General features: G+C 36.6%; 1 protein-coding gene and 1 long non-coding RNA gene across 4 annotated transcripts; one reads left to right on the forward strand and one right to left on the reverse strand.

The window, feature by feature from the left end:
- Positions 1-2,039: 2,039 nt before the first annotated feature.
- LOC109444977 (uncharacterized) lies at positions 2,040-10,563 on the reverse strand. Of its 3 annotated transcripts, XR_012498883.2 has the most exons (5): positions 10,418-10,563; positions 8,645-8,740; positions 4,599-6,584; positions 4,386-4,494; positions 2,040-3,549 (listed from the first exon to the last, which is right to left on the reverse strand). It is a non-coding gene; the product is annotated as an uncharacterized LOC109444977 (long non-coding RNA). The 3 variants fall into 3 exon arrangements; XR_012498881.2 differs by lacking the exon at positions 8,645-8,740; XR_012498882.2 differs by lacking the exon at positions 8,645-8,740 and having other exon boundaries at positions 9,206-10,563.
- Positions 10,564-10,885: 322 nt separating this feature from the next.
- On the forward strand, positions 10,886-17,721 carry COXFA4 (cytochrome c oxidase associated subunit FA4). Its single transcript, XM_019726761.3, has 4 exons — positions 10,886-11,045; positions 12,181-12,269; positions 13,185-13,245; positions 17,505-17,721. The coding sequence occupies exons 1-4, from the start codon at positions 11,004-11,006 to the stop codon at positions 17,559-17,561; spliced, it is 249 nt and encodes an 82-aa protein (XP_019582320.1). The 5' UTR covers positions 10,886-11,003; the 3' UTR covers positions 17,562-17,721.
- Positions 17,722-26,542: the final 8,821 nt, after the last annotated feature.

Genomic DNA, 26,542 nt, shown 5'->3' on the forward strand with positions numbered 1-26,542 from the left:
CTTCTTTTAGCTGTAGCTCCAGCAAAGCAAGCTGCGTTATTGATGAAAATAGAATCTACATTCTAGCTTCTACTCAGTAGCTTCAAAGGTGTAAGGTCATGGTAGATGGAGGAGCAGTTCTGGAAAAGCTCAGCAGCAATAGTAGCTGAACGTGTTTTCTGACTTCTAGATCACAGCTACAGGTGTATGATCTTGAAACTGAGAGTCTCATTGGATCCCTGACTTTCACTCTTCTAGTCTTTCAAATGATGTTGCATGCACCAAATTTCTTTTCAGTATAAAATACCTAGAGTGGTTTCTATTTCCTCTACTAATATCTTGTCTGATACAGTGTTTGGTACATAAAGGTGTTCATAAAATAAATAAATAAAACTTCAACTATAGGAATTTAAGTTTTGGTATTTGAATTGCTATGGGTCCAAGGACAGTGATGGTTTTATTACCAGTGGAAAATAAGATACAGCTATCCAACGCATGCAATGGCAAAACACTTCCTTATATAATCACATGTGATCATCTGGAATAAGGTGCTTGTTGAAGGCAAGCCTTTGGTAACAAGTGTTATGATAGAATCTTAACATGGAAATTAGAAATACTGAGCTGGGCTGGAGCCAGAAGCTAGCCAAAAAGCTGTCATTTACGATCCTTAAAGGATGTCTTTTGCAAAAAGTCTGTGGCTTATTTTATCTTGCTATAATTAATATTTTCAAAGATATTCAAGAGAAAACAATATTGATAAAGTAAGAAAAGATTGCACTGACATTTCTGAATTTCAAGAGATTCCCAAGTGCTCCCATATGGAAAAGACAGAGTATATGAAGGAATAGGAATCAGGTTCAAATCAGAATTCAGAGCTGCAACTTTGGATGGTTGGAAACTTCTGAAATCATTTCAATGTTTTCTAATAAAGGGTTCATTAGTAATCACCCTCTCAAGTTATGTAAAATAAAATGACTACCGAATTTTCTCCAAGGATTTTAGGCAGCAAGAATCTACTCTAGTATTACATGACTAAAAACTTTCCACATATATAACAAAATAATAATGTTGAAAATTAAGTTAATTTTCATAGCATGTACACATAACACAAAATTTTTAAATGCACAAGAGTATCACAAAAATAAATTTTCTTTTTCCCCCCCCTTCTTCGGCCTCCCTTCCCCTCCTGCCCCCCCAATCTGGCCCCTCCCCCCCAATCTGGTTCAAGCCATTGTTTCTCAGTCTAGTTGTGTAGGACACAGCTCCCTGGCCATGCTGGTAATATGAGAAGGCCTCTCACGGTGGTTGCCGGCTGGCCACTGGTCACTTATGGCAGCGCATGGTAGCCCAAGGCAGCACAGCTCCAGGGAGAGCCATTGTTCACAATCTTAGCTGTAGAGGGAGCAGCTCAGTGGCCCATGTGGGAATCGAACTGGCGACTTCGACGTTAGGAGCACAGTGCTCCAACCACCTGAGCCACTGGGCCGGCCCGGAAAAATAAATTTTCATCTTATCTAGCCAGTCCATCATCTCTCTAAGATATACAAGATTCAACTTTTTTTTAAGGTGTTTAACTGAAGGCTAAGTTTTTATAACAGCTTCATTGAGATATAATTTACATACCATAAAATTCACTCCTTTGTCATATAAAATTCAGTGGTTTTTTGCATATTCAAAAGTTGTACAACCATCACCACTATCTAATTCTAGAACATTTACATCACCCCAGAAAAAAAATCAGACACCAATTTACAGTTATTCCCCCCGCCCCCGTGCCCGTTTCCCCCATTCCTGAACCTGACAATCACCAATCTACTTTCTGTTTCTATGGATTTTCCTATTCTAGACATTTTATGTAAATATAATAAAAACATGTGGTCTTGTGTGTCTGATTTCTTGTACCTAGTATAGGATTTTCATGGTTCACCCACATTGTCACATAGCTTACTTTGAAATTAACATGATACTGTGAAACGTGGTCAGCATTTGTTCTGCATGGAGAAAAGACAAAAGTGAGAGGTGAGTACTTCAGACAAAAGTGAGAGGTGAGTACTTCAATATTTGCTATAGTAGCTGTTTATTAGACAGATCTCTTAGACAAGCAAGGTATTTAATCATGTTTCAGTACATATGAATGTCAGGCAGTCTTAGCAGCTGAGTTTCACAAGGGGCAAGTCCCAGGACAGCAAACCAGATGGGCAACGACAGAATCAGTGGAACAACATCAGAAGGTTTACAATGTTACATGTGTCACATATTAGACAGACAAATAATGTGAGATGCAGGAGGGTTCCAGTCATCAATTCAAAAGGTGGAAAAGTTTCAAACAGAAATACATAAATGATACCTCTGTTCTTTCTAATCCATCAGATCTTTAAGTGACAAAACACAAGCAAACTCCCTAACATTGTTTTAAATCTATATAACTCAGTTAAAAAAAATTATTGGAAAAAGTAACAGAGAAAAGTGAAAAATAAATGAATGTATAGATCAAAGGATCGTCAAGAAACAAACACCCTTATAAACACCATCCATGCCAAGACCACATAAACCTCTCTCCAGCCCCTTAAATTAATACTCCCTGCTTCCTGTAATGGCATTATTGTACTGAGTATAACAGTGTTTCAAAATTATATATAAATGGACTCATGTAGTATGTATTGTTTTGTTTCTCGTTTCTTTGACTAATATTTTTTTGTGAGGATCATCTATGTTGTTGTGTATAGTTACAGCTCATTTGTATCATGGAAACACATGCTTAAATGTAGCACAATTTATTCATTTATGCTTCATAAACATTTTGTCTCTTTCCAGTTCAAGGTTATTATAAATAATGATTCTATGTATTGTCTTGTTCATGTCTCTTGGTATACATAGCACACATTTCCTTTGGGTTTACATCTCAATGTGAAATTACTGCATCATATAGTATTCAACTACAGTAGAAAAAGTCAAATAGATTTTCAAAATGTAGTACCAATTTACACTCTCATCAGCAATGGATTTAGGTGTCATTTTCTTTTGCTTCTAATGGTACTTGAAAAGAGTCTTGAATATTTTACTTCAGATTCTGAACTCTCACCAGAACTGCCTTTGATAGCCATACGTCTATCAATCGTCTCTTTAAGGCAGCCTAGGCTTTTCGATCAGGTACTTCAAAATTCTTTCAGCTTCTACCCATTACCCAATTCCAAAGACATTTCTCCATTTTACGTATTTGTTACAGCAGCACCTCACTTCTGATACCAAAATTCGTATTAGTTTTCAAGGACTGCCATAAAAATTACTACAAATTGGGTGGCTCAACACAACAGGAATTTATTTTCTCACAGTTCTGGAAGTCAGAAGTCTGAAATCAAGGTGTCAACAGGGCTCTAGGATGTCCAAGGCTCTAGGGAAAAATCTTTCCCTGCCTCTTCCAGTTCGTTGTGCCTCCTGGTGTCCCTGGGCTTGTGGAAGCATAACTCCAATCTCTGCCTCCATCTTCACATGGCCTTCTTCTTTGTGTATGTCTGTGTCTGTGGTTTCCCTCCTCTTCTAAGAATAGCAGTCATTGGATTTATGCCGATCCTAATCCAATATATTATGTTAACTATAATAATTACATCTGCAAAGATCCTATTTCCAAATAAGTTCACATTCTGAGTTCTAATAGTTCATGAATTTTCAGTGGATACTATTCAACCCATTACATTCTTGAATGTCTTTAAACAGAAAAAACATAGTCTGCACTGCCTGAGTAATCTAGTCTGCCAATTCTGAAAGTGACAGTCTATGAACAGTTTTAAAATCAAGTAATTTTAACTCATAATATTTTACTAGGGCCCCATATTTTGCGGGATCTGATATTTCTTTGATAAGACTGGAGTAATTAGCTGGTTGGGATTAAAGAAAGTATGGAAGGACTATTCTTGTCAAGTTTTATTATGAGGTCAATGCTTGCTTTTTAATGCAAATTGGGAAGATTCCTTTTTCAGTGTTATGGAACAAATTTAATACCATAGGAATTATCTCTACCTTGAAGATTTGGTAATTGTTATGGACTGAATGTTGGTGTCCCATAAAAATTTGTACCTTAAAGCCCTAACCTCCAATGTGATATTATAATATTTAGATATGGGACCCTTGGGCAGTAATTAGATTTAAATGAGGTTGTGAAAGTGGAGCCCCTATTATGGGATTAGTGTCTTTATAAATAGAAGAGAGACCAGAGCTCTCTCTCTCTTCCATATGTGAGAACACAGTGAGGACTCCATCTGCAATCCAGGAAGAGGTTTTCCACCAGGAACCAAATCTGAGGGTACCTTGATCTTGGACTAGTGCATGCTTTTGCATTTATACCTGTTATTAAAACATCAAAAGTAGTTTCCTTTCTGTTGACTAGTAACACACTTTAACTGTCTTACCTCAGGGATACATCAACTCTGCAGCTCTCCTGCGGGGTCTTTGATCATCTCTTAATTCCACAGAAAATCATAATGGCCAATTACATGGATCGCATCATGTTGACTGGACCTAGTAAGAAAGAAGTAACAACCACAGTGAGCTCTAGACTGAATCAGAGGCCCCCGTCCCTGCCTTACTCCCTTCCTTCCTCCCGTTTGCCCTGATTTACCCACCTTCAGATGATTCGATGCGTGTCTCCTAGATGTTTGTGTGTTTTGCATAGGGAATCCTTTGTTGAATTACAGCTTTTCAACTTGTAACTTCAAGGGGAAAGATCAAGGGGGAACTGCTCATGCTGCCATGTTTCTGACGTCACTCCATGAATTTATACTTTTTATCTTGGTGTAGACAGTCTATATCAGTGTCTATTGTAGAACTTATCATCATAAAGCTTTGTAACTATAATCCCAGTCCCACTAGACTACAAAGTGTTGAAGAAAGATGACAATGTGTTATTCTTATCCCAAGACCTCAGTATGATGAATAATATATAGTAGGCACTCAATATATGTTTAATGAATGAATGCATTAATAAACAAATGACTGAATGGGTGGATTCATAGAAAAGACAGAAATTGCACAGAGGTAACTGGAAACATCGGAGAGTAATAGGACATAGTTATTCTAAAAATGCTATACTGACAATCTAGGTGTATGGTATGATTTTTAAAAATTGTAAATACAGTTTTCCTGAAATATTATTTAACCAGAAGTTTCCAGTGAAAAGAAGTAGCACTTATTTGAAATTGCTAGAGTTTGTTTACTTTTTAGTATTCATTGAATTTTGCACATAAACTGCTTCAGGTATTTAATTTAAATTGATGACAGTATGTGAATCTTTGAGATTTATAATAGTGGAAGTAAACTTTCACAGATCAAACTGTTTTCATTTTTCTAATAGAAATTTTATAATTAAATACAGTTTATGCTAAATAACCATAATACTAGTGGAAGAACATATTTATTTTTAGATTAAGGATAGCTACAGAATCTTTATTAACAAGCGAAGGTATAATTTATATTTGTATGATCAAAAAAACAACTCCAGTTGTCAGTTTATCTGCTAGAAAAATAATTAAATGCCTAAATGCAAACAGAGTAAAAAGTATAAGATTCTGCCTTCAATTTGCATTACTATAATTGTACTTCATGGCTCACTTATCAAATTATTCCTCTCCAAAGAAGCTATTTCTTTACTGGCACACATTAATAACAACATATAATCACTATGCCTTCCAGAATTTTCTAGGCTTGAATCTTCAGAGAAACTATGAAAGAGAAATACTTTTGGAGAGAATTATCGATATACTGTCTAGATATGTTTTAGAGCTATTCACTGTACAACTTACATTTCATTTGGAAAACTAACATTTACTTGTATGCTTTCTTTTTGTATTTAAAAATTGTTCACAAAATTAAATGAAGTAACAGGAATTCCAGAAGGCATAGAATGGGAGGGAAAAAAACAGCTCCAGTTCATTTATTAAGATATGTCCTGTAGTTACTTTATCTTGTGTTTAGATACAAAACATTGTATGAGTCTTCACGGCTTACAGGATAAAGTCCCAAATCTAAAATTCTCAAAAATCTGGGTTAACCTTTTCTGTTTCATTTCCTATCGTACCACCCTATGCAACCTAAGCTCACATCACACTGAGCTCATCTCAATTCCTGCATGTTATGCACTTATACTATGAACTTTCATTTCTTCTTCCTTGTTCAGGCTAGTGCATCTATATGGAATGCAAATCTCCCTCATCCTTGGCCTGATCATTCATGAAGATCACAGTCTTCATTAAATTTTTCACAGGCCCCACTGTTTTCTTTCTGTATTGTCAGTATTTTTACATTTGTATTTTTATTGCCCAAATCAAGTCATATGGCTACGCTTGGTATAAATAGGCAGATAAAAAATATAATATTTTCCCAGTAAAGACATTAAATATTTGTGAATGAAGATAATCTACCCATCTGCCCTTCTGAATACAATCACTTAGATATTTTTCCTGTTCTCTTTCAAAATATATTCACCTTCCTCACCAAGGGAGATAACCTAAAAGTCCTATACTATCATCTTTACCAGCTCAAAGCCCATTATCTATGAATGATGCTGTTGTCTCTGTGTTTGTTCTGGGTATGTCTCCTCTTGATCCGGAGACCTGTGAAGTAACAAAGTCAAGTTATTTGCCTCGCAACATGCAAAATACAATGGTGGAACAGGGATTAGATAGCCACAAGGGGCAATCCTATTCAGAAAGAGAAAGAATGAAAGGCACACCTGGCCCTGAAATCTCACAAGATAGAAGTTGCTGCTGATTTAAGGTGTGGAATATTCCTTGAATAGGCCCTGATTTTGCTATCTTGGGATTAGTTCTTGTGCACTCTTTTCTGTGGCTCCTGCCTCACCCTCTAGGAAGTTCTACCTTAGATCCACTAAAGAGGACATTACAGAATAGACAGACCCTCCTTGGAAGATCAGCACATGTCTTAGCCTGCTTCTCATCTCCAGAAGATTGGGGAGTTCAAGTGTCATTTCAAATCTCAAACAGTCACAGTCTGCTTATTTTAAGGCTGATGTTTCTTTTAGGCTTACTCAGTCGACTTCTATTTGATTCCAAACTCCATCCATCGAAGGTTATACTCACAATTCTTTTTAGAGATACACCTCTTTCTTTCTCTAGATTTAATTTCAGTCACCTCGATCCTATCAGGCTTTGGTGAGAGAGCTACACCCTAATCTATTTTTCTGGGCTTTCAAATTGTTCAGTTGAAAGGATTTACTGAGGCTCCTTAACTTACTGAGATATTTCAACAAAGGTGATGGCTACAGTTCTTGTATGAGTCATTATCTCGAGGTTTTAAAGGATGTGTTTGGCCAAACATTTTCTCATATTTACCTTATACAGCTGGCGATGAGAATCAGTCCCTTCTTCCAACTATGCAAGTCTCTAAATTTCTAGATGCTCTATTCCCTGTCATTACAGCTTGCAAACTGATTATTTTCTAAGTCCATATCTTTTTTATAACACTTTGTCAACTGCTGCCAGTAGTAACTGACACATGCTGCTAACATACCCTTTGCCTGGCATTTCACTGAAAGCTAGGAATTCATCAGCCACATTAACTGTCTTCCAATTAATTGAGAACTGTTTCACCAGATGTTCCAGCACTGCATAAACATATACCGCCGTCCTTCTAGCTCCTGGTAATAGTTACCTTCACTTGTTGGGACTTGAGTCAAGTGCCACCTATTTTAGGATTTTTTATTATGATGACATGCCACCACACATTTAATGCCAAATTCTTTATTAGTCAGAGTAGGTTAGGTTGTACTGCAGTAACACACTGCTCTCAAACCTGGTGACTTGCAGCAATACAGATTTATTTCTTATTCTCAGTACATGTGTGCACTATAGGTCAGCAATATCTGTACTCCAGGCAGTTTCCACCTTGACACCCAAGCCTCTGTCTAGAACATTGATGATCTTGTGGCAGAGAGAAAAAAGAGAATATGACACATGTTGGCTCTTCACGCTTCTGCTTGTGCATGACACATGCTCCTTTAGCACATCCCATTTGCTAATAGCACATCCCATTTGCTAATAAGCAAGTCATGTTGATATTAATGAGGCAAATAAGTGATATTCCCTTCTAGGGAAAGGCAGCACAAATTTATATACAATATAATCTACCACAATGTCAGTCCTACTTCTAAAGCTAAAATTTGCTTTTACAATATGCATCCTCTACTATGGCCTCATTTCCTATACTGTCACTTGTACTCTTCCAATCTCTGCTTAAAATATACATCACAGACTCTTTCCCCTAGCTTTAATGTGCAAAATTTAAACTTTTACAATTTGACATTTTGGTTAATATTCAACAAAATTTATAATCTGTAATCCTACTTTAACATTTCCAAAGCATCACTTGACTACCTATAAGATTGTTACCTCTAGAGACTGGGACAATGACAAAAATGTAAGCCACTGGATTTCACTTTCTTCTTACCAGTGGCATTCCTGTATACCTATTTGCGTAGTTTATTATAACTCTGATCATAAAAAATAAAATACTGCAAGGAGACAGCTTCCCTCTTCGAACTTCTTTGCTGAAAGCCTATCTACACTTATTGCTGTTAGGTTTCTGTATTAACTTCCAAGTATTTTCCATGATTTCTGTGCCTTTTTCCCCCTTTTAATATAGCCATACTCCTTACCATAGCTTAGAAGGTTAGTGTCAAAGAGACCTTTATAACCTCTCTGATCTCATTTTCTTCTCACCTTCTTTGTTATGGATCAGCCACACTGGTCTCCTTTGAGCATTAAAAACAAAACAAAACAAAAAAAACAAACAAAAAAAAAACCTCAAAATTGTTTCTCCTGGCGATTGGAATGATGTTCTTCCTCCCAGATCTTCACCAGGCTACCTCTTTCTTTTCATTTAGGATTCAGCTCAAATATTACCTCCTCAGATGGACCTCCCGTGCCTTCTCTCAGTAATCTTCTTTGCTCCACTCCCCATGTCCTTCTCTCTTTCATTATTCTATTTATCAGTTTATCACTGTCTAAAGTTACCTTGTTTATAGTTCCTCTTTCCAATCAGCATGTAAGCTCCATTAGGGCAGCACAATTTTCTCATTCACTGCTATCTCCCTGTTAGAACTGTGCCTGGTACAGAGTAGGTACATAATATTTACTGAATGAATGAAAAAGGCACCAGTCTTCCCAAGCTTCGTGATATATCATCTTAATAATCACCATTTATCTTTTTTTCCTACCTTGCTGGCCATATCTCCTCTTCCAAGCATTGCATGTTGGAATTCTTCAGTTCCATGTCCTTTGTCTCTCCTGTTTTTCTACCTTCTCTCCCTAAGCAATGTCATTCAGTCATGTGGCTTCATTTCCCATCAATAAACTAAGTCCTAAATGTATTCTTCTAGTCTAGATCGCTCTTCTGCCTTATAGAAATCCACTTGGATTTTACATACTTATCCATCATTCTGTTGCTTCTTTTCTCAACATCCACACAGCTGGTCAAAACTGAACCTCTGAAGAAATTACCCCCGACTCCTTCCTTTTCTCACTTCCCCAAGTTGGACCCATCTCCAAGTCCTGTTGGTGCTACTTCCTAAGTATCTCTGGAACGGTTCTTCATCAGCGCATTCCCCACACTAGTCCAAACTACCACTATCTCACACAAGGGCTATTGTAATGGCCCATTAACCAGTGCCTCCCCTTTCATGCTTCTCTCGAATCCATTCTTCATAGACAAAGCCATCATTTAAAACCACAGTATCTTGTTTTTCTTAACTTCCTAATACTCTCAGCATAAAACCCATGTTGTATAAGTGGTCATTGGCCCAGATCTGATCCTCACTCTTCCTCTTCCAGTTCCAACCATACCAGACCTGTCAGCAGGTCAAAAGGTCTCTCCAGCTGCAGGTGTATCACTTACACCTGCATCCTCCATTTTTCAGTTGGTTAACGGCCACGCCTCCTTCACGTCTAACATTACTTTTTTGGAGGAGCCTTTTCTTACTCTTCCCACTTCCAATTACTTGTGTATCATTTGATTAATGCTTTAAGCTACGAATGAGGTTGGAGGGGTTTCAGATTATCCCCATTGGCCCCTAAAATCTGACCCATGGACGACTTTAGGGTTAAAAAAAAAATGAGATCAATGAAAATTGTCCTGGGGTATTGGAAAAGATTATGTGTAGGGACACGACCATGAACCCATTTTAAGAATGCAATTTTGGGCCCAGGGAGAGGGGATACTGGCAATGTCGCAAAGGTCTTCTTGGCATTGAACATTCAATTGAGGGCCAGGACCTGAGAGTTTAGAGATCACACTGACGTCACTATTGCCATCTTTAGCGCATTTATTTGTTTTTTTTGTTTGTTTCTTTATTATTTTAACTTCTGCCCATAAGCGACAGTCTAAGTAAGACAGGAAACAGCTGCAGTCTTCTTAAACCGCAGTCGCTGACCTTAGCGGCAAGAGACTCGACCTGCTCTCCAGGCGCCCGGCGCCCGACGACAGCTCCAGGCGCAGCTCAGCTCCCTCAGCGGCCTTGAGGTCCGGCCAGCGCGCGCCCGGCACGCGCGCCCCCAGAGCCTCCTCCCGCAGCACCGGCTCGCAGGCGCCTGGCAAGAGGACCCCGCTCGCAGAGCTCGCTGCCCATTCGTCCGCCCGCCCGCCTCCAACTTTCAATGCGTGGCCGCCTGAGAAAGTGCCTGTCTAGTCAATAGAAGTGTTCTAGTTTCGACGCAAAAAAAAATTATCCGTCTTTAAATACGTTGCACAGGAATAAAAATGTTTCGATTTGGAATGGAATGCTGAAGGGCTTGTCGGGTTAGAGCCGACGCGTGGGGCTCTGGATAAAGCAGGCACTGTTAAGGACAGTCGCATCCGGGCCCTCCTGCCGCAGGCTACTTTCCGAGCCAGGGGTCCTTCAGGTAGGAGGTCCTGGGTGACTTTGGACGTCCGCTCCACCTCCGCGCAGAGACTACCTACTCCTGGGCCTCGTAGTTTTGTTTTTCTGTGCTTGGGGACCCCAGCCCACTGCCGCTACCATGCTGCGCCAAATCATCGGTCAGGCTAAGAAGCATCCAAGCGTAAGTCTTTCACCTCTTTCCCAGTGTCTATACTGGTCCATCCTGCGTCGAATTGCGGCTGTCTCAGTCCCCTGGGAGCTTCCTCCTTCTCGTCCACTTACAGTTCGTTCCTGGAGGCTGGCCCTGGCCTTGCTTTGTCCTAATTGCTGGCTGACCCAGGCCCCTGAGCTCTGACCTTCTACACCATGCATTTTTGGTTTTGGGGCTGGCCGGCTGAAGGTGAGGGATGCATTCGAGGAAAATAAACCAGTGAATGTTGGAATGCTGCGCCCGCTTGCAGGTTGCTCGGACGAAGAGGGATAGTGCGCTGTGTGGGTTCCAGACCAGCAAAAGTCAGGTTACCTATTTGTTGTGCTCTTAAGGATCTTGTGCTCACTGCATTGCACCATCAGGCCTTGTGGCAAATACGAGGGGAATCTTCAGTTTGTCTTGGCGTCTTGACATTTTTTGGGAGTTGGATATCGTAGAGTTTAATCGCAGTTATTTTGTTAACGTCATTTCCCCCCAGCACATCAACGTGCTGTGGTCCTAAAACTGAATCACCTGGTGTTTAATTTTTATCTTACATCCGATTGTCTATGCATTAATCATTAGTAGCAATATGTTTTCAGAGATTATGCCTAAAACCGGTATTTGTAATAGGTGCGTTTCTCTTTGTTTTTTCACTCTTTATTTCACAAAGTTTGTTTCTCATGACGTGTATGTAAACGCTTAACTATTTTGCCAAGAGCTTAAATAATTTGCCCAGAGCTTGTTTTTCCAGCCTCAAGATGAAGGAAGCTGGGAAATTTAGTAGGAATGATGCATAAATATTAGCGAGATTAAGGAAACTATATATTTTCTTGCAAAGTTTTAAATTTGAGTATAAGTTTTTCCATATTAAGCCAGCCAAACTCATCTTCACATCCTTTGGAAGTTCCATTTCTTTCTTTTGAATACAGTCATAAGAATGTTACCTCGGTGTGAGGGCAGCCTTTTGAAAATTTTAACACAATTGAGAAACAGCAGTTTGAAACTTGGGACTCAGTGTGTAAAAACTACAGTAGCCTTTCCATTATCAGTTATCTAGGTATTTGTAAGATGATTGTTATGTAGATGACTACATAATTCTTGTCTATTTTTTGTTTGGTTCTAGTTGATCCCCCTCTTTGTATTTATTGGAGCTGGAGGTACTGGAGCAGCGTTGTATGTCATGCGCCTGGCATTGTTCAATCCAGATGTCTGGTAAGTACTTAAAAACGTTTAGAACTTTGATGGTTTATCAGGCTGTAAGTTTAGGAGCCATAGTCTTTCTAGAGAGAGAATATCAGGTAATAGAAAGAACCTGAGTTTTGTAGTCATACAGATTCCAATTCTGCTGTTAATTTACTTTTCCTGGTTCGTGATATCATCTAGATTTCTCTGAGTATCATTTTCTCATCAGTGGAGTAGAACTGTTAACATTTAATCTTGTAACATTATAATAACCGAGGTAATAACTTTTTATAAAATATTTAATCAGGGTTGCTGGTACATGTAAATGTTTTTTGCCTGCTTTTCCACAATAGGGAATGTTTTTTTTTTTTTTTTAAATTGGAAAACAACAAGCAAGGAAAAAAGATTGATTCATTGTTATTCCATGCACTTTTCTATATACCGTGTTCCCCCGAAAATAAGACCTAGCCAGACAATCGGCTCTAATGCGTCTTTTGGAGCAAAAATTAATATAAGACCTGGTCTTATTTTGCTATAGTAAAATAAGACCGGGTCTCTTATATGATATAAGGCTGGTTCTTACATTAATTTTTGCTCCAAAAGACGCATTAGAGCTGATTGTCTGGCTAGGTCTTATTTTTGGGGAAACATGGTATCACTTTATTGATGAAGTGGGAAACTTTAATAACAGCCAAGTATAAAGTTTCCTGGGACAGGGATAGGAACAAGGCCAACTGCCCCAAGAGTTTCTGCGTTCTACCTTTTTTTAAATTGGTTACATGGGATTGCTTGGTTTAGAGCCTATCTGTTTTCACCTTTATAAAGAAAATACCATACTTCACCTAATAGAAAATGAGATTGGTCTATTCAAAATATTAACTGTTAAGAAGTACAAAACTGTTTAAAATAGTGTTCTATTACTCTAACAATTATGTTTTATTTTAGTTGGGATAGAAAGAATAACCCAGAACCCTGGAACAAAATGGGTCCCAATCAGCAATACAAGGTAAGCTACAAAATTGATTTAAAATTGCTGTAAAAATGTGTTTTAATAAATTTTGTCATGGAGTAGATTTTTTAAATTGGATGTACAAGTCAAATTCCATTATTATGTACTTTGAAAAGCTGTTAGATCATTCTGTGAAATTAAAATGGCATAGTTTTCTAATACTTTTTTCTGAGGATTTTATTCAGACTTTCGACTCTGTGAAATTAAGGTAATGTTTCAGTTCTACTGAGATGATGAATAAAAAGGAGAGATAGTATGGCTATTGCTTACCATTTTCATAGATCTTAGATAGTCTAGTGCAGTGGTTCACAAAATTCAGTGTACATAGGTTATCAAATGGAGAGGCTGTTAAAATAGATTCTTCAGCTGTAACCCCTGGAGATTCTGATACAGTAGGATTTGTGTGGAGAGTGAGAATTTGTGTTTCTAGCAAGGTGTCAGGTAATATTGATTCCTGATATTGGTCCCTCGAGCACACTTGAGTAGCACTGATTTAGTGGATGATTTGATTGGCTGCTCTTTCTTGTTCGTATGGTTGACAACATTTCATGTGAAGATTAGGAAGAACTGAAACCAGTTGAAACTTAAATTTTCCCATGAACCTTCTAGATATACTTTTTTAACGTCTTTCCTGAAGAGGGGTTTGTGGAACTACTCTTTCAAAGAATGATTTCGTGAACTGAAATTATTTATTTATTTTATTGAGATTAAAATAAATAAATCCACATATATTAAATAATTGACATATAATGTGTAAGTTTGAGGTGTACAGCGTGTTGGTTTAATGCATTTGTATATACCGCTCTGATTATTACAGTAGCAATAGCTGGCGCCTTTATCATGTTACATAATTATCATTTTTTTATGTGTTGAGAACAATTAAGATATAGTCTCTTAGCAGCTTTAAAGTTCGTAATACAGTGTCGTTGACTGTATTCACTATATTGTACATTCGATCCCCAGAACTTTTTATCTACTAGTTAAGGTTTGTATCCTTAAACAACTTCTTTCCAATTCCCCCACCTGTTAGTAACCAATATTCTACTCTTTGTTTTTACAAATTTCTACATATAAGTGATACCTATACAGTGTTTGTCTTTCTTTGGCTTACCTCACTTAGCATAATGCCCTTAAAGTCCATCCATTGTTGTCACAAACTTGAGACCATTTATTGATTCCCCAAACAACCTTTCTTATGTGTAAGACAAACTCTTGTAATGTCAAAAAACAGGGCAGCTTTATTAAATTATAATTCACCTACCAAACGATTTTTCTATTTGATGTGTATAATTCACCCATGCACTTGCCACTATACCAGGCTGCTTTATTGAAAGAGAGAAATAGCAGTTTGCTTAAACACTTTCAAGAAGAGTCACCCTGACCAATGAGTGTCCAGGACCCCTTAGCAGATATACCTCTGTGATTGAGATGGATACTACCATTAGTGATAACAACAACTTTTAAGATATTACCACCTTTACTAATTCCAAGCTTTCCATTTAACCTTCAGATTATAATTTGGCTTCCAAATCTCTAAACGTATCTCCCTACAAGAAACAAAAATGTTCCAGCAAATCTGAAATGAGCCATCTGATATGTGTGTTAAATTTTGCCTCAAAAAAAGCAGACACCGTGACTTATTTTTCTGTCTTACAAGTTTATTTAAATTAAGTCCATTCTAAAGAAAATGGTTCCACATCCAATAAACTTTAAAAAAGAAAACCAAAAAAATAGGCCTTGGTCCTTCCACAAAGGAACCTCTGGGTATGTAGTTCAAAAAGCTCCCCAAGTGATTCTGATAATGAAGCCAGTTACTAATGCTCTGGAACATAACACATGCAAGTATAAAGCCATGTGAATTGGAAATAGAATGTTCCTGCAACAAAAATCTCATATGTGTGGCATAGATTGGTCTGTGAGTAGCTATGACATTGATATTAGAGAATGGAAAAATGAATCATAATGGCAAAATATTCGATAAAGTGTCACCTGCTGTAACTTGGAAGGTAAAACCATGTGCCTGAAGAGCCGTTAAAGAAAAAAATTTGAAAAACAGGATGTTAATGGACTACTGCTGGCTGTATTTGCCAAGAGATGAGCTTGTAGAAGAATTGGGCAATTTGCCAGCAGAAATAAGAGGGAACTAAGTCCAGAGACTCCAGAGACTAGAGCCTAGAGTGACTGAAGCCTGCTATTGCTCTAAACCCAGTGAGACTAGATGATTTTATCTTTCACTGCCCCTCACTTAAGAGAATTTATTTTTCTGGCCCACTGATATCAGGTTTGGCGACATGACCTACCTCAGGCAAGTTGTAAGTGAGAGGAAGTGATATCTGTAACTTCTGAACCAGAGTGTGGTTCCCCCATTGTTCTTTTCCATCTGTCACTAGACCAAAATTGACAGTTAATTACTCATTCATGAGTGGATTGGAACAAAGAGAGCATGGAGCAATGAGTTTATAAGTGGTATCTATTGTGAGCAAATATATAAATTTGTTGCAATATACTAAGACTTGGGGGTTATTTGTTGCCACTTTACAATCTAGCAAAAGCTAACTAATACAAACAAGAGGGGGCAAAAAATGGGATTTAAGCATCAAAGGCTCAACAACACTTCTAACCTGAATAGAATGCCCTAAACCAAGATCAGAATATGTGCCTTGCTAACTGTTCAGAGATCTTCAAGGTAGCCACCATTAAATTGAGAAAAACAAATGGGGACATGGAAGCTGAAAAATAAAGCAGATTTAAAAATTATCTCAATGGAGAATTTTGATACTGGCACGTGGAACCAAATCGAAGCAAGTAGAAGCCTGCTTAGTTTTGAGAAAATTGGCAAAGACACTTATATATGACCTTTCCGCTCTGCATAGACGTGGTGCTTGATCCTGCTTCTTATTCATTGTTGGGCAACTTGATCTTCAGTTGCCTCTTATAAGAATGAGTAAGGTTGCGATAATTAACTAAGATAAAGCATTCTGCCCACAGTGCGAGCCCAACAGATGTTTATTTTCTTTTTAACGTATAATCTACAATTCCTTTTATAGATATTCTTGCTAATATTTTGTTAGCTATAGCACAGTTAGTATTTTTTTTTGTTTAAGTCTTTATCTAGATTTAATTGCTTCATAAGAGAATAGTGTCAGAAAAGAGAAGACTGCTTTGTGGCTTATTTATACTTCTCTGTAAAAGTCTGTATGTATCTCTTTAAAACCTGGGAATTTTTCTTTTTTTGAAAAAAGCCAAGTAAATAAGAATTTTTTTAGTTAGAAATAAAGCAAAGGTTTGAAAAAAGTAATGGATACAGATTTATGAGCTTCTTGCTTAAAACCCATGAATAAAATGATGGTTCCACAGTTTGGTTCTTTTGGAGTTAAATAACGTAGTCTTCTGGTACTTAGCACAACCTCTTCAGTGTTCTTTGGCACAAGAATGAGTAAACTCAAGGTTATAGCCTTATTTGGGCCTATGTACAAATCCTAATGTTTCCTCAGTAGAAACTTTAGAGTAGTTTACAACACAAATAATTTAAAGTTATTGAGAGAGGCAGTTTTTTTAAGCAATCATAATAAGATTTCTAAAATTAACCTTAATTGAATATAGGGAAATTTTTGGAAATTACAAAATTTCCAAATATACAGTATTTAAATACAGTATTACGTAAATGTAAAATTACAGTACTAATTAAAAGTCTTGTACCAGAGGTGGTAAGGTGTCAGTTTGATAGTGGTGCAGTCTAGGTTAGGAAAGTACTGAAAAAGCCACTAAGGCAGCCAATCTGTCTAAAAAGTTACGTAAACCACACAAAGCAATAGCCTTACGTTACTAGCCTATCCTCCTTTCTATAAATGTCTCCTGTTTAACGTGTAGCGCTTTGCTAACCAAAATAGGGATTGTAGTTCTTGGTATTCCTCTATTCTGTGTACTTAGTGGAGATAGAAGTAAAAACTTAGGAATTGGAAGTATGTATCAGAAAGAATCACTCATTTTGGAACAGAAGAATTTTTCATAGGTTCTGACTGACAGATACTAGCATTGCTCTTCTGTGGTAGATGGAATGTTTGTACCTTATTAAATTATTAAATAACTGGAATTTTGGTGTCTTTCTTTGAATGACTTTTACATTGTTAAATATTCTTAATGAATTCATGTCTGTAAATTTTGCTATAGAAAGCTGAATAAAAGTGATTCTAAAACTTCTGTACCACCTGTGTATATTTGATAGGCTATCTAAAATATCTTTTTTCTTTTCCAAGTTCTACTCAGTGAATGTAGATTACAGCAAACTGAAGAAAGAAGGTCCAGACTTCTAAATGAAATGTTTCACTAAAAAGCTGCTTAGAATGAAGGTCTTCCAGAAGCCATCCGCACAATTTTCCACTTAACCAGGAAATATTTCCCCTCCAAATGCACAAAATCATGTTGGTGTGTTACGTTGGGGTTTACACTGATTAATAAATATCTGAAACTTGATATGTCTCACTGTTTAATGCTGAAAATCTGCTCTGAACTTTATAACTAGTGTGTAGAAAATTAATAATAGAATTTAAGGAATTGCTTGAATTTCTGTGTATTTGCATAATTTGAAAATAACACTTTTAAGTTGTTCAGTAAAACATTTTATGTATACGCTTTAACATCAGTAGAGCACTGTTAACAACTGGAACTGAAAGTTACACAAAAGCAGATCAGGAAGGACGTTCAAGCGTCCTTGGCATTGGCAACATGGAAACCTCTGGATTTCTGCTCCTGGCTGATACTGAAGTATGTGCGGCTGTTAACAGTTGTTTTTACCATGGCTTTCTCTTTGCTGAAGATTGTCAAGGTTACCAGTCTCTGTGCTCCGTTGGGCCGGTGTTTATAGTTGGGTCTGAGCTAACTGCTAAGCATGCAGCTTAGTGGCCAGGAAGAGATCTTGAAAATTTCTGCTGAATCTTGGGAGGTTTTCAAAGACCAGGAAGTACATTAGTAGCAATTTTAATCTGAGGAAAATGTGAGAGTTACCTTAACTCACAATGAGCTGTGTGGAGTTGGAATTTGTTTGGAGGAGATGTTGATATGCGTATTGACGTTCCCTGTTCCGTGGCTCAGACCTATTATTAGCCAAGCCGTAAATGATCCAATGAGCAGAACATTTCAATGGTGGCTAATCAAGAATGAACCCTCTTTCATATATCAAGTGTTCACATAGATGTGTCTGTAAATCATTACATCATAGAAACTTGAGGAATTTGAGACTATTGGATTTTAATATATACATATTTTGTTTAAAATGTAAGAGCACATTTTACGTGTCAGGAACTGAACTAAACATTTGAATTATATGGATTATCTCATGCAGTTTTTGTTTTATTTTTAAATTTAGGAAACAGACTTGAATTAATTAAATTAGTCAAGTTCGTTCTGTTAAATGTGGATATTTGAACCCAGGTAGCCTTGAATCTAGAATGCACAGTGCATTTTAGTTACTTGACTCTATGCTCTAAGTGCATGTGTCTCGAAAAATTTCAGTTTCCAGAGAGAGCAGGGTTTCTCAACCTTGCCACTTGTCTTTCTGAGCCAACTAATTTGTTGTAGTGGCCTGTCCTGTGCAGTTTAGCGTATTTAGCAGCGACCCTGTCCTCTATCACCACAGGCCAGGAGCATTCCTCTCCAGGTTGTGAAAACCAAAAATGCCTACAGACACTGCCAAATGTCCTCTGGTGGGCAAAATTGTGCCATTCCCACCCTTGTTAAGAACGAATGCTCTAGACACGGTACAAATTACCTCAAAGTTTAAGATTGTGTAAAGAAATGTGGCTGTAGTTTTAGGTACCCAATTAATTAAACATTAATTATTCACAAAAACTAAGTAGTTCCAAATACATGCTACGTTAAGAAATTAGTAATAGCATTTTCTAGTATTGAAGGCAATTGTATGCATCCTTAAAGACTCTAAGTAGCATCCCCTTTGTGTTCAGTATTCCTGGAATTTCCCAAGTTAAGAATGAATGTTAAATTTGGCATGAAAGATGTCTTGAAGAAACTACATCGTATTACGGCGATTCAGTGGCAGTAGAAGTAGAAATGCATCAAATGTCCATGCTGCCAGGAAAGATAACATGCTCTTGTTTCCCCCTTAAATGTCTTTAGAATTGTGCTTTTAGTGTGCTTATTTAATCATACAACAGACTGATTTGTCAGGTCCTCATCTTAAAGAGGTCACCAGGCAAAGCTGCATTTAAATATAGATGTCTTGGGTTAGCATTTATGGGTATTTGCAAAGTGGCAGTTTTCAAAGTTTACAAATGCTTCCTGGGAGGTACTTAGTGGGTGAGGGGTGGCGTGGGGAAAAATAGATCTCGGCAAAAATTATACTGATTTTTCTCTTCTCTCAAGTTTATTAACGCACCCTGATCAGGCTTTACCCTTACCACTCCACTAAAAATGCTTCTGTTAAAGTCATTGATGATGTCCACATTTCTAAATTTTAAAGTCAGTTATCGGTACTGATTTTGACCCAACAGTAACAGGTGGCACAGCTCCTCCTTGAAACGTTTTTATCCCTTAGTCTCTAGAATGCCATACTGCCATTGGGTTTTTGTTGTTGTTGTTGTTAACATCATTGACTCGTCTACTGAGGCTCTCGGTTCACTTTCATCTTTGTGACCTTTTAATGTTGTAATGCCACAAAGGAAAAAACACCTGAGACCTTTTCACTCTCTGCAGTCTCTGCAACCAGTCTTTTATCTTCAAATACCATGCTGTGGATGTCGAAGGTAATTTTTCAGACCAGGTCTTTTTCCATGTATATACACACATAAACATATTACATATGTATATATGTGTATCTGTTCACTTGATCTCTCCATGTGGATGTCTAATAGGCATCTTAAATTTAACATGTCCAGTTCTGAATTGGTGAACATCTCAGTCCCCACATCCACAATTGTCATCCCCACTGTCTCCATTAATCAGTTTATAAGAACACCTCCTTGCAGTAGTTCAGGCCAAAATCCTTGGGGTCTTCATTAACTTCTTTTTTGAACATTCCATACCCAATAAATGAATAAATCAAGTTTATTAAATGAATTATGGTTTGCTCTACCTTCAAAATATACCCAGACTCACTATTTTCAACACACAATTCCTGTACTGTCACCGTGGTCCTAAGCCATCACATAGTATTCAATAAATGTTAAACGGATAAGTAAAGGACCAGTTAATCAAGTGTCTAGAACAGAGTAATCTCAAGTGGCTACAAGTGACTCTTGATGGAAGCGGAGAATGAGAATTGGAGATGGTGGAATGTCTTTTGCAAAAGGACTCTGAACTGTGCTGTCTCACCACCAAACTTGATAATTTTTTGATAGGTCTTTTTGTTTCCCACTAGAGCATTATGTTTATACTGAAACAACGTCTATACTGGAATTTAAAGGCTATTATTTTAATCAAGGTGAATCTGAATGAAGAAAGAAAATGGATACAGACCAATAAAACCAGATAGGTCCTCCTTTTATTTAAAAACAAAAAGGCCCTTAGAGTCCACAATACCATAATCATCATTGCCAAAAACTATTCATTTTCTTTTATTCCCATTTTTTCTTTCCAATTATAAAAGCAATGGATGCCTCAACATAATTAAAATAATTCACAGAAAATGCATTTATATATCCAAGGCTTTCATTTAGTGCTGCAGAGAATATGTTACAATGCTATTCTGTAGCCACTTTCTCAAAAATACTCAAACAGATCAGGAACCTACTCTCTTAATGAATAACATTTGCTGTTCAATAAAACACACCCTAATAGGTCATTTGAAATTTAATTTCATATCAAGTAATAAAAAGATACATGAAAATTGTATGTGCTTTTACTAACTAATATTTCCCATTGTAGCAGTTTTTCTCTTTCCCCTAATGTGGTCGGTAGAATTCATTTTTGAAGGAAATCTCTACTTTTCTTGGTTATGTAGAAAGTAAAGAAAATAGACGATAAAGGGTTATAAGAAGGCATCTCATATCAGGATGAAGCTAATAACAGTAATAGATAATATTATTGAGCCAGGTACCACACTAAGCTCTTTACATGTATCACTTCATTTACCACTAATTACAACATTGTAAGGCAAACGTATTAGTCCTTTCTACCGATCTATCTACCTACCTACCTACCTACCTTTACAAGTGAAACCAAGGCATAAAAACATGCCCAAAGTCAAACATAAATAGGAAGTGATGGAGCCAGGATTTGAATCCAAACAATTTGACTTTTTTAGAGTTCATTTCTTGAACCCTCTAGACTTGTCTTAGGATTGTCTTTAGAATTAAATAATATAATGTATGTAAGAGACTTAGTATATTTCTTGGTAGAATAAACATTAACATATATATTAGCTATTATAAACCCTGGAATTCATTTCTTTCTCTCCTTCCATCAGAAACTTTAAGGGGAAACTCCTAAAAGGCCTATTATATAAAACTTAAAGAATAGAAAAGGACTATTTACTAAAAGCTTATCCAACTACCAACAAACTAAAATGATCCCTTATTGTGAATATCATTGATTTTAAGATGTGGCAAGGTGTCTACAATTTACACCAGAGCTATAAGATTAAGAAGTGGTGTGATGTATGTTTCTCCCTCAGTTTGCTAAAACAGTGCCTGCCCATACAGCAGCCTATAATAAGTAATGTTCCACCCACTCTGATTTGCATTGACTCAGTGAATTAAACTTTTGATATGTAGGTCATCTCTCCTAAGTTGAAAACGATACTGAGTTAATCCATGCCTGATACTGAAAGAATTCTTTGATGATACACAAATGACAAATAGCATCTGGAAAAATTTGTCTCAGGTCTCCTCCTGCTGTTGTTTTTTTAATCTTAAAAGGCAACAGCTTGTATAGTCTATGATAGCCTTTTTCTGTTTGTTCTTAACCATAAAAATTTTCAGACTCCATATTAATTCATCCTAAGTGAAGATACTTTGCAAATTTAATTTGTTTTAAACTGGTCAAAGAGTAATTTGTCGTCCCCTGCTATGTAGTATATTTAAACATCCTAAGTTACAAAGCAACTTTGTTAGGGGAATCTTCTAAATTGCCTTAATCCTATAATTCTTTTGAGGGGTTTGTCTGATGTTCCCTCATAATAGTTTGTAGCAGTAGTGTGCTGGTAAATGTTTAACAAGCAGCTCTCCGAAGGAAAAATCCTGAATTGTAGCATTTGCCAATTTTTGTGATTGGCAGCTTGATGCCTTCCCTCAAAGTAGTCCACTTCCTGATACCTGGAATCTGAGAATATATTAGTTTATATGGCAAAGGAGAAGAAAGGTTGCAGATGAAATTAATGTCAGCAATCAACTGCCCTTAAAATTGGAAGATTATCCTGGATTATGCAGGGCTCAGTGTAATTAGAGAGTCCTGCAAAATGGAGATGGGTGTTAAATAAGAAAATCAGAGGGAGGTGTGACAGAAGAAAGAGCAAAGAAATGCAGTGTTGCTGGTTTTTAAGACGGAGAAAGGGGCCATAAGCCAAGAAATGTGGGAGGCCTCTAGAATTTGGAAAATCTGTGGAAATGGATTCTCTTAGAGCCTGAGAAAGGAATTCAGCCAATTAGACCTGTGACAGACTGCTAAGCTATATACTTCTAAGATAATATATTTAGTCTTTTAAGCCACTAAATGATAATTTTTTATAGTAGCAGTAGAAAAATAATACACTTCCCATGGCAGAGTTCAGGTTACCATTTTGGTGTCATTGATCACTGGTTGGAAAAAGATGACAACAATCAGCTCTTAGGAACTGATATAAACTCTCCAGCACACCACTGAATGGATTCAAATGAGAAAAGTGTGGTTCATCTTATATGTCATAGTAGAATAATAAACTAGATAAAAAAGTGACTAATTGAAAGCCCACCCTGTCATTAAGCTATTTCTTGGTATTTATTTGTTTTTCTTAGGACCTAAGGCATCTGGAAGGTAGAAAGTGAGTAATTAGGGAGGGGAAAGGAAATGGGGCAGGGTCATCATATTAAACAACTCCTGAGGAGGCCTTTTCACGTAGGCTGTGGTGCAAATGATGTCCCATGGAGTTGAGCAAACTTAAGCATCCAACATTGTTTTAGATTTTTTGCACAAATAGGGAAGCTGCTCTTTGGTGAAGTTAATTTTTTTTTTTTTAAATTTTGACTAGTAACTAATTCTCTTAAAAAGTCAGAATTGTGTAGGAAAAAGAGCGTGGGGTTTGGAATCATATACAACTTGGTTTTAGTCCCTATCTAGCAATAAATGAATGAATGAATGAATGAATGAGTGAAATAGAAGAGATCAAAACACTGTAACAGAAATGAAGAATGCCTTTGATGGGCATCATATAGAGTAAACATGGCTGACGAAAAAAATCTCTAAGCTAAAGGATACATCAATAGAATTCTTAAAAAATGAAAGCAAGGAGAACAAAGACTGAAAAAATACAACAGAATATGCAAGGACTGTGGGACAACAATAAAAGGTGTGACATAAACATAATGGAAATACAGAAGGAGAAGAAAGAAAGGCTAGAAGAAATATTCAAAAGAATAATGACTGAAAATTTATGGCATGTGTTACTCCAACTATATCAATAATCACTTTGAATATCAATGGTCTAAATGTACCCGTTAAAAGACAGAGGTCATCAGAGTGCATCAAAAAACAAGACCTAGCTAAATGTTGTCTACCAGAAACTAACTTAAAATAAAAAGATACATATGATTAAAGCTAAATGAATGGATAAAAAAATATGCCATGCTAATCTAAAGAAAACAGAAATAGCTATGATAATTTCAGACAGAGTAGACAAAATAAAAAATGTTATCATGGATAAAGAGAGGCATTACATAATGATACAGGGGTCAATTCTGGAAGAAGACCTATTTTTAATGTGTATTCACCTAAGAACAGAGCAACAAACTACATGAGGCAAAATGGGATGGAACTGCAAGGAGAAATAGGTGAATCCACTATCATCGTTGGAAACTTCAACACTGCTCTGTCAGAAATGGACAGGTCCAGCAGGCAGAAAATCAGTAAGGACATAGTTGAACTCAACAACATCATCAATCAACTGGATACAATTGACATCTACAGACTACTTCATCTAGCAATAGCAGAATACAGATATTTTTCAGGCTTACATGGAACATTACCTAAGATAGACCACATTTTGGAACATAAAACACACCTTAACAAATTTAAAAAATAGAAATCATACAATGTCTGTACGCAGGCCACAAAGAAATTAAACTAGAAATAAATAACAAAGATAATTGGAAAATCCCCAAATACATGGAGATTAAACAATACGTTTCTAAAGAACGTGGATGAAAGAAAAGAATCTCAAAAAAAATTAAAAAATATTTTCAACTAAATGAAAACACAACGTATCAACATTTTGGGATGTCATGAAAGCAGTGCTTAGGGAGAAATTTGTAGCATTGAATGCACATATTAGAAGAAAAGAAAGATCTGAATTAACAATCTAAGTTTCCACATGGTGAAACTAGAAAAGGAAGATCAAATTAAATCCAAAGTAAGCAGAAGAAAAGAAACAATAAATTAGAACAGAAATCAATAAAATTGAAAACAGGAAATCAATAGAGAAAATCAATGAAACCAAAAGCTAAAATCAATTAAATTGATAAGCCTCTAGCCAGGATAACTGGGAAACAAAAAAAGGATACAAATTACTAATGTGAGAAATGAAAGAGAGGCTATCACTACAGCTCTCAAGGACATTAAAAGGATAATAAAGGAATACTGTGAACAACCCACAAATTTGATAATCTAGATGAAATGGACCTTGAACATCACAATTTGCCAAAACTCACACACAAAGAAACAATCTTAGTAGGCCTATATCTATAAAATAAATTAAGTCAATAATGAATTACCTTCCAAAATAAAAATCACGAGGCTCATATGAGTTCTCTGGTAGATTCTACCAAACACTTTAGGAAGAAATTATACCCATTTTTTTAACAATCTCTTACAGAAGTTAGGAGCAGAGGGAATACTTCCTAACTCTCATTCTATGAGGCTAGCACTAACCTGATGCCCAAATCAGACAAAGCCATTATAAGAAAAGAAAACTATAGACCAGTATCTCTCATGAGCATAGGTAGAAGACTTAACAAAACGTTAGCAAAACAAATCTAACAATGTATAAAATATTATACTCCATGACCAAGTAGGATTTTTCCCAGGTATGCAAGGCTGGATCAACATTTGAAAACCAATTCATGTAATCCATCACATCAACAGGCTAAAAAGAGGGGAAAAAAAATCACGTGATTATATCAATAGAGACAGAAAAAGTATTTGACAAAACCCAATACCCATTTATGATAAAAACTCTGAGCAAACTAGAGATAGAGGGAACCTTCCTCAACCTGATGAAGTACATCGGCAAAGAAACTGCAGTTATCTTACTTGGTGAAAAATTCAAAACTTTCCTACTAAGATCAGGAATAAAGCAAGAATGGTGTCTCTGACCACTTCTTTTCAAATCGTATTGGAAGTCTTCGCTAAAGCAGTAAGACAAGAAAAAGGAAAGAAAAGGCATATAGATTGGGAAGGAAGAAATAATTTTTTCTTTCCACAGATGACATGATCATCTATGTAGAAAATCTGAATGAATCAATTAAAAAAATGTCTGAAACTAATAAGTGACTATAGCAAAGTTGCAGGACACAAGATAAATTATACAGAAGTCAATCATTTTCCTGTATACCAGCAATTAAGAAATGGAATTTGAACTGAAAACCACAATACCATTTATATTAGCATCGCTCCCAAATAAATATTTAGATACAAATCTGACAACATATCTACAAGCTCTATATTAGAAAAAACACAAACTTTGATGAAAGAAGTAAAAGGAGACTAAATAAATGGAGAGATATCCCATGTTTATGGGTAGGAAAACTCAGTATTTTCAAGATGTCAGTTGTTCCCAACTTGATTTAGGGATTCAATGCAATCTCAATCAAAATTTCGGTAAGTTATTTTGTGGCTATTGACAAACTGATTCTAAAGTTTATTTGGAGAGGCAAAATACCCAGAAGAGCCAACACAGTATTGAAGGAGAAGAACAAAGTTGGAAGACTGACAGTACCCAAATTCAAGACTTACTATAATGCTACAGTAATCAAGATAATGTGTTACTGGGAAAAGAATAGAAAAAAAATCAATTAATGGAACAGAATAGAGAGCCCAGAAAAATGGTGCAGCCATTGTGAAAAACAGCATGGTGGGTTTCTTATAAAACTAA

The sequence above is a fragment of the Rhinolophus sinicus genome, chromosome 4 (assembly GCF_057876585.1).
Source record: "Rhinolophus sinicus isolate RSI-liver-muscle chromosome 4, RSI-T2T, whole genome shotgun sequence".
In the NCBI taxonomy this organism is placed as follows: Eukaryota; Metazoa; Chordata; class Mammalia; order Chiroptera; family Rhinolophidae; genus Rhinolophus; species Rhinolophus sinicus.

Bases quoted from the DNA above. Each gene is read 5' to 3' on its own strand.
- COXFA4 (XM_019726761.3), top strand. From the start codon at position 11,004: ATGCTGCGCCAAATCATCGGTCAGGCTAAGAAGCATCCAAGC. The intron at 11,046-12,180 runs GTAAGTCTTTCA...GTTTGGTTCTAG, and splicing joins AGGCTAAGAAGCATCCAAGC to TTGATCCCCCTCTTTGTATT. The intron at 12,270-13,184 runs GTAAGTACTTAA...GTTTTATTTTAG, and splicing joins TTGTTCAATCCAGATGTCTG to TTGGGATAGAAAGAATAACC.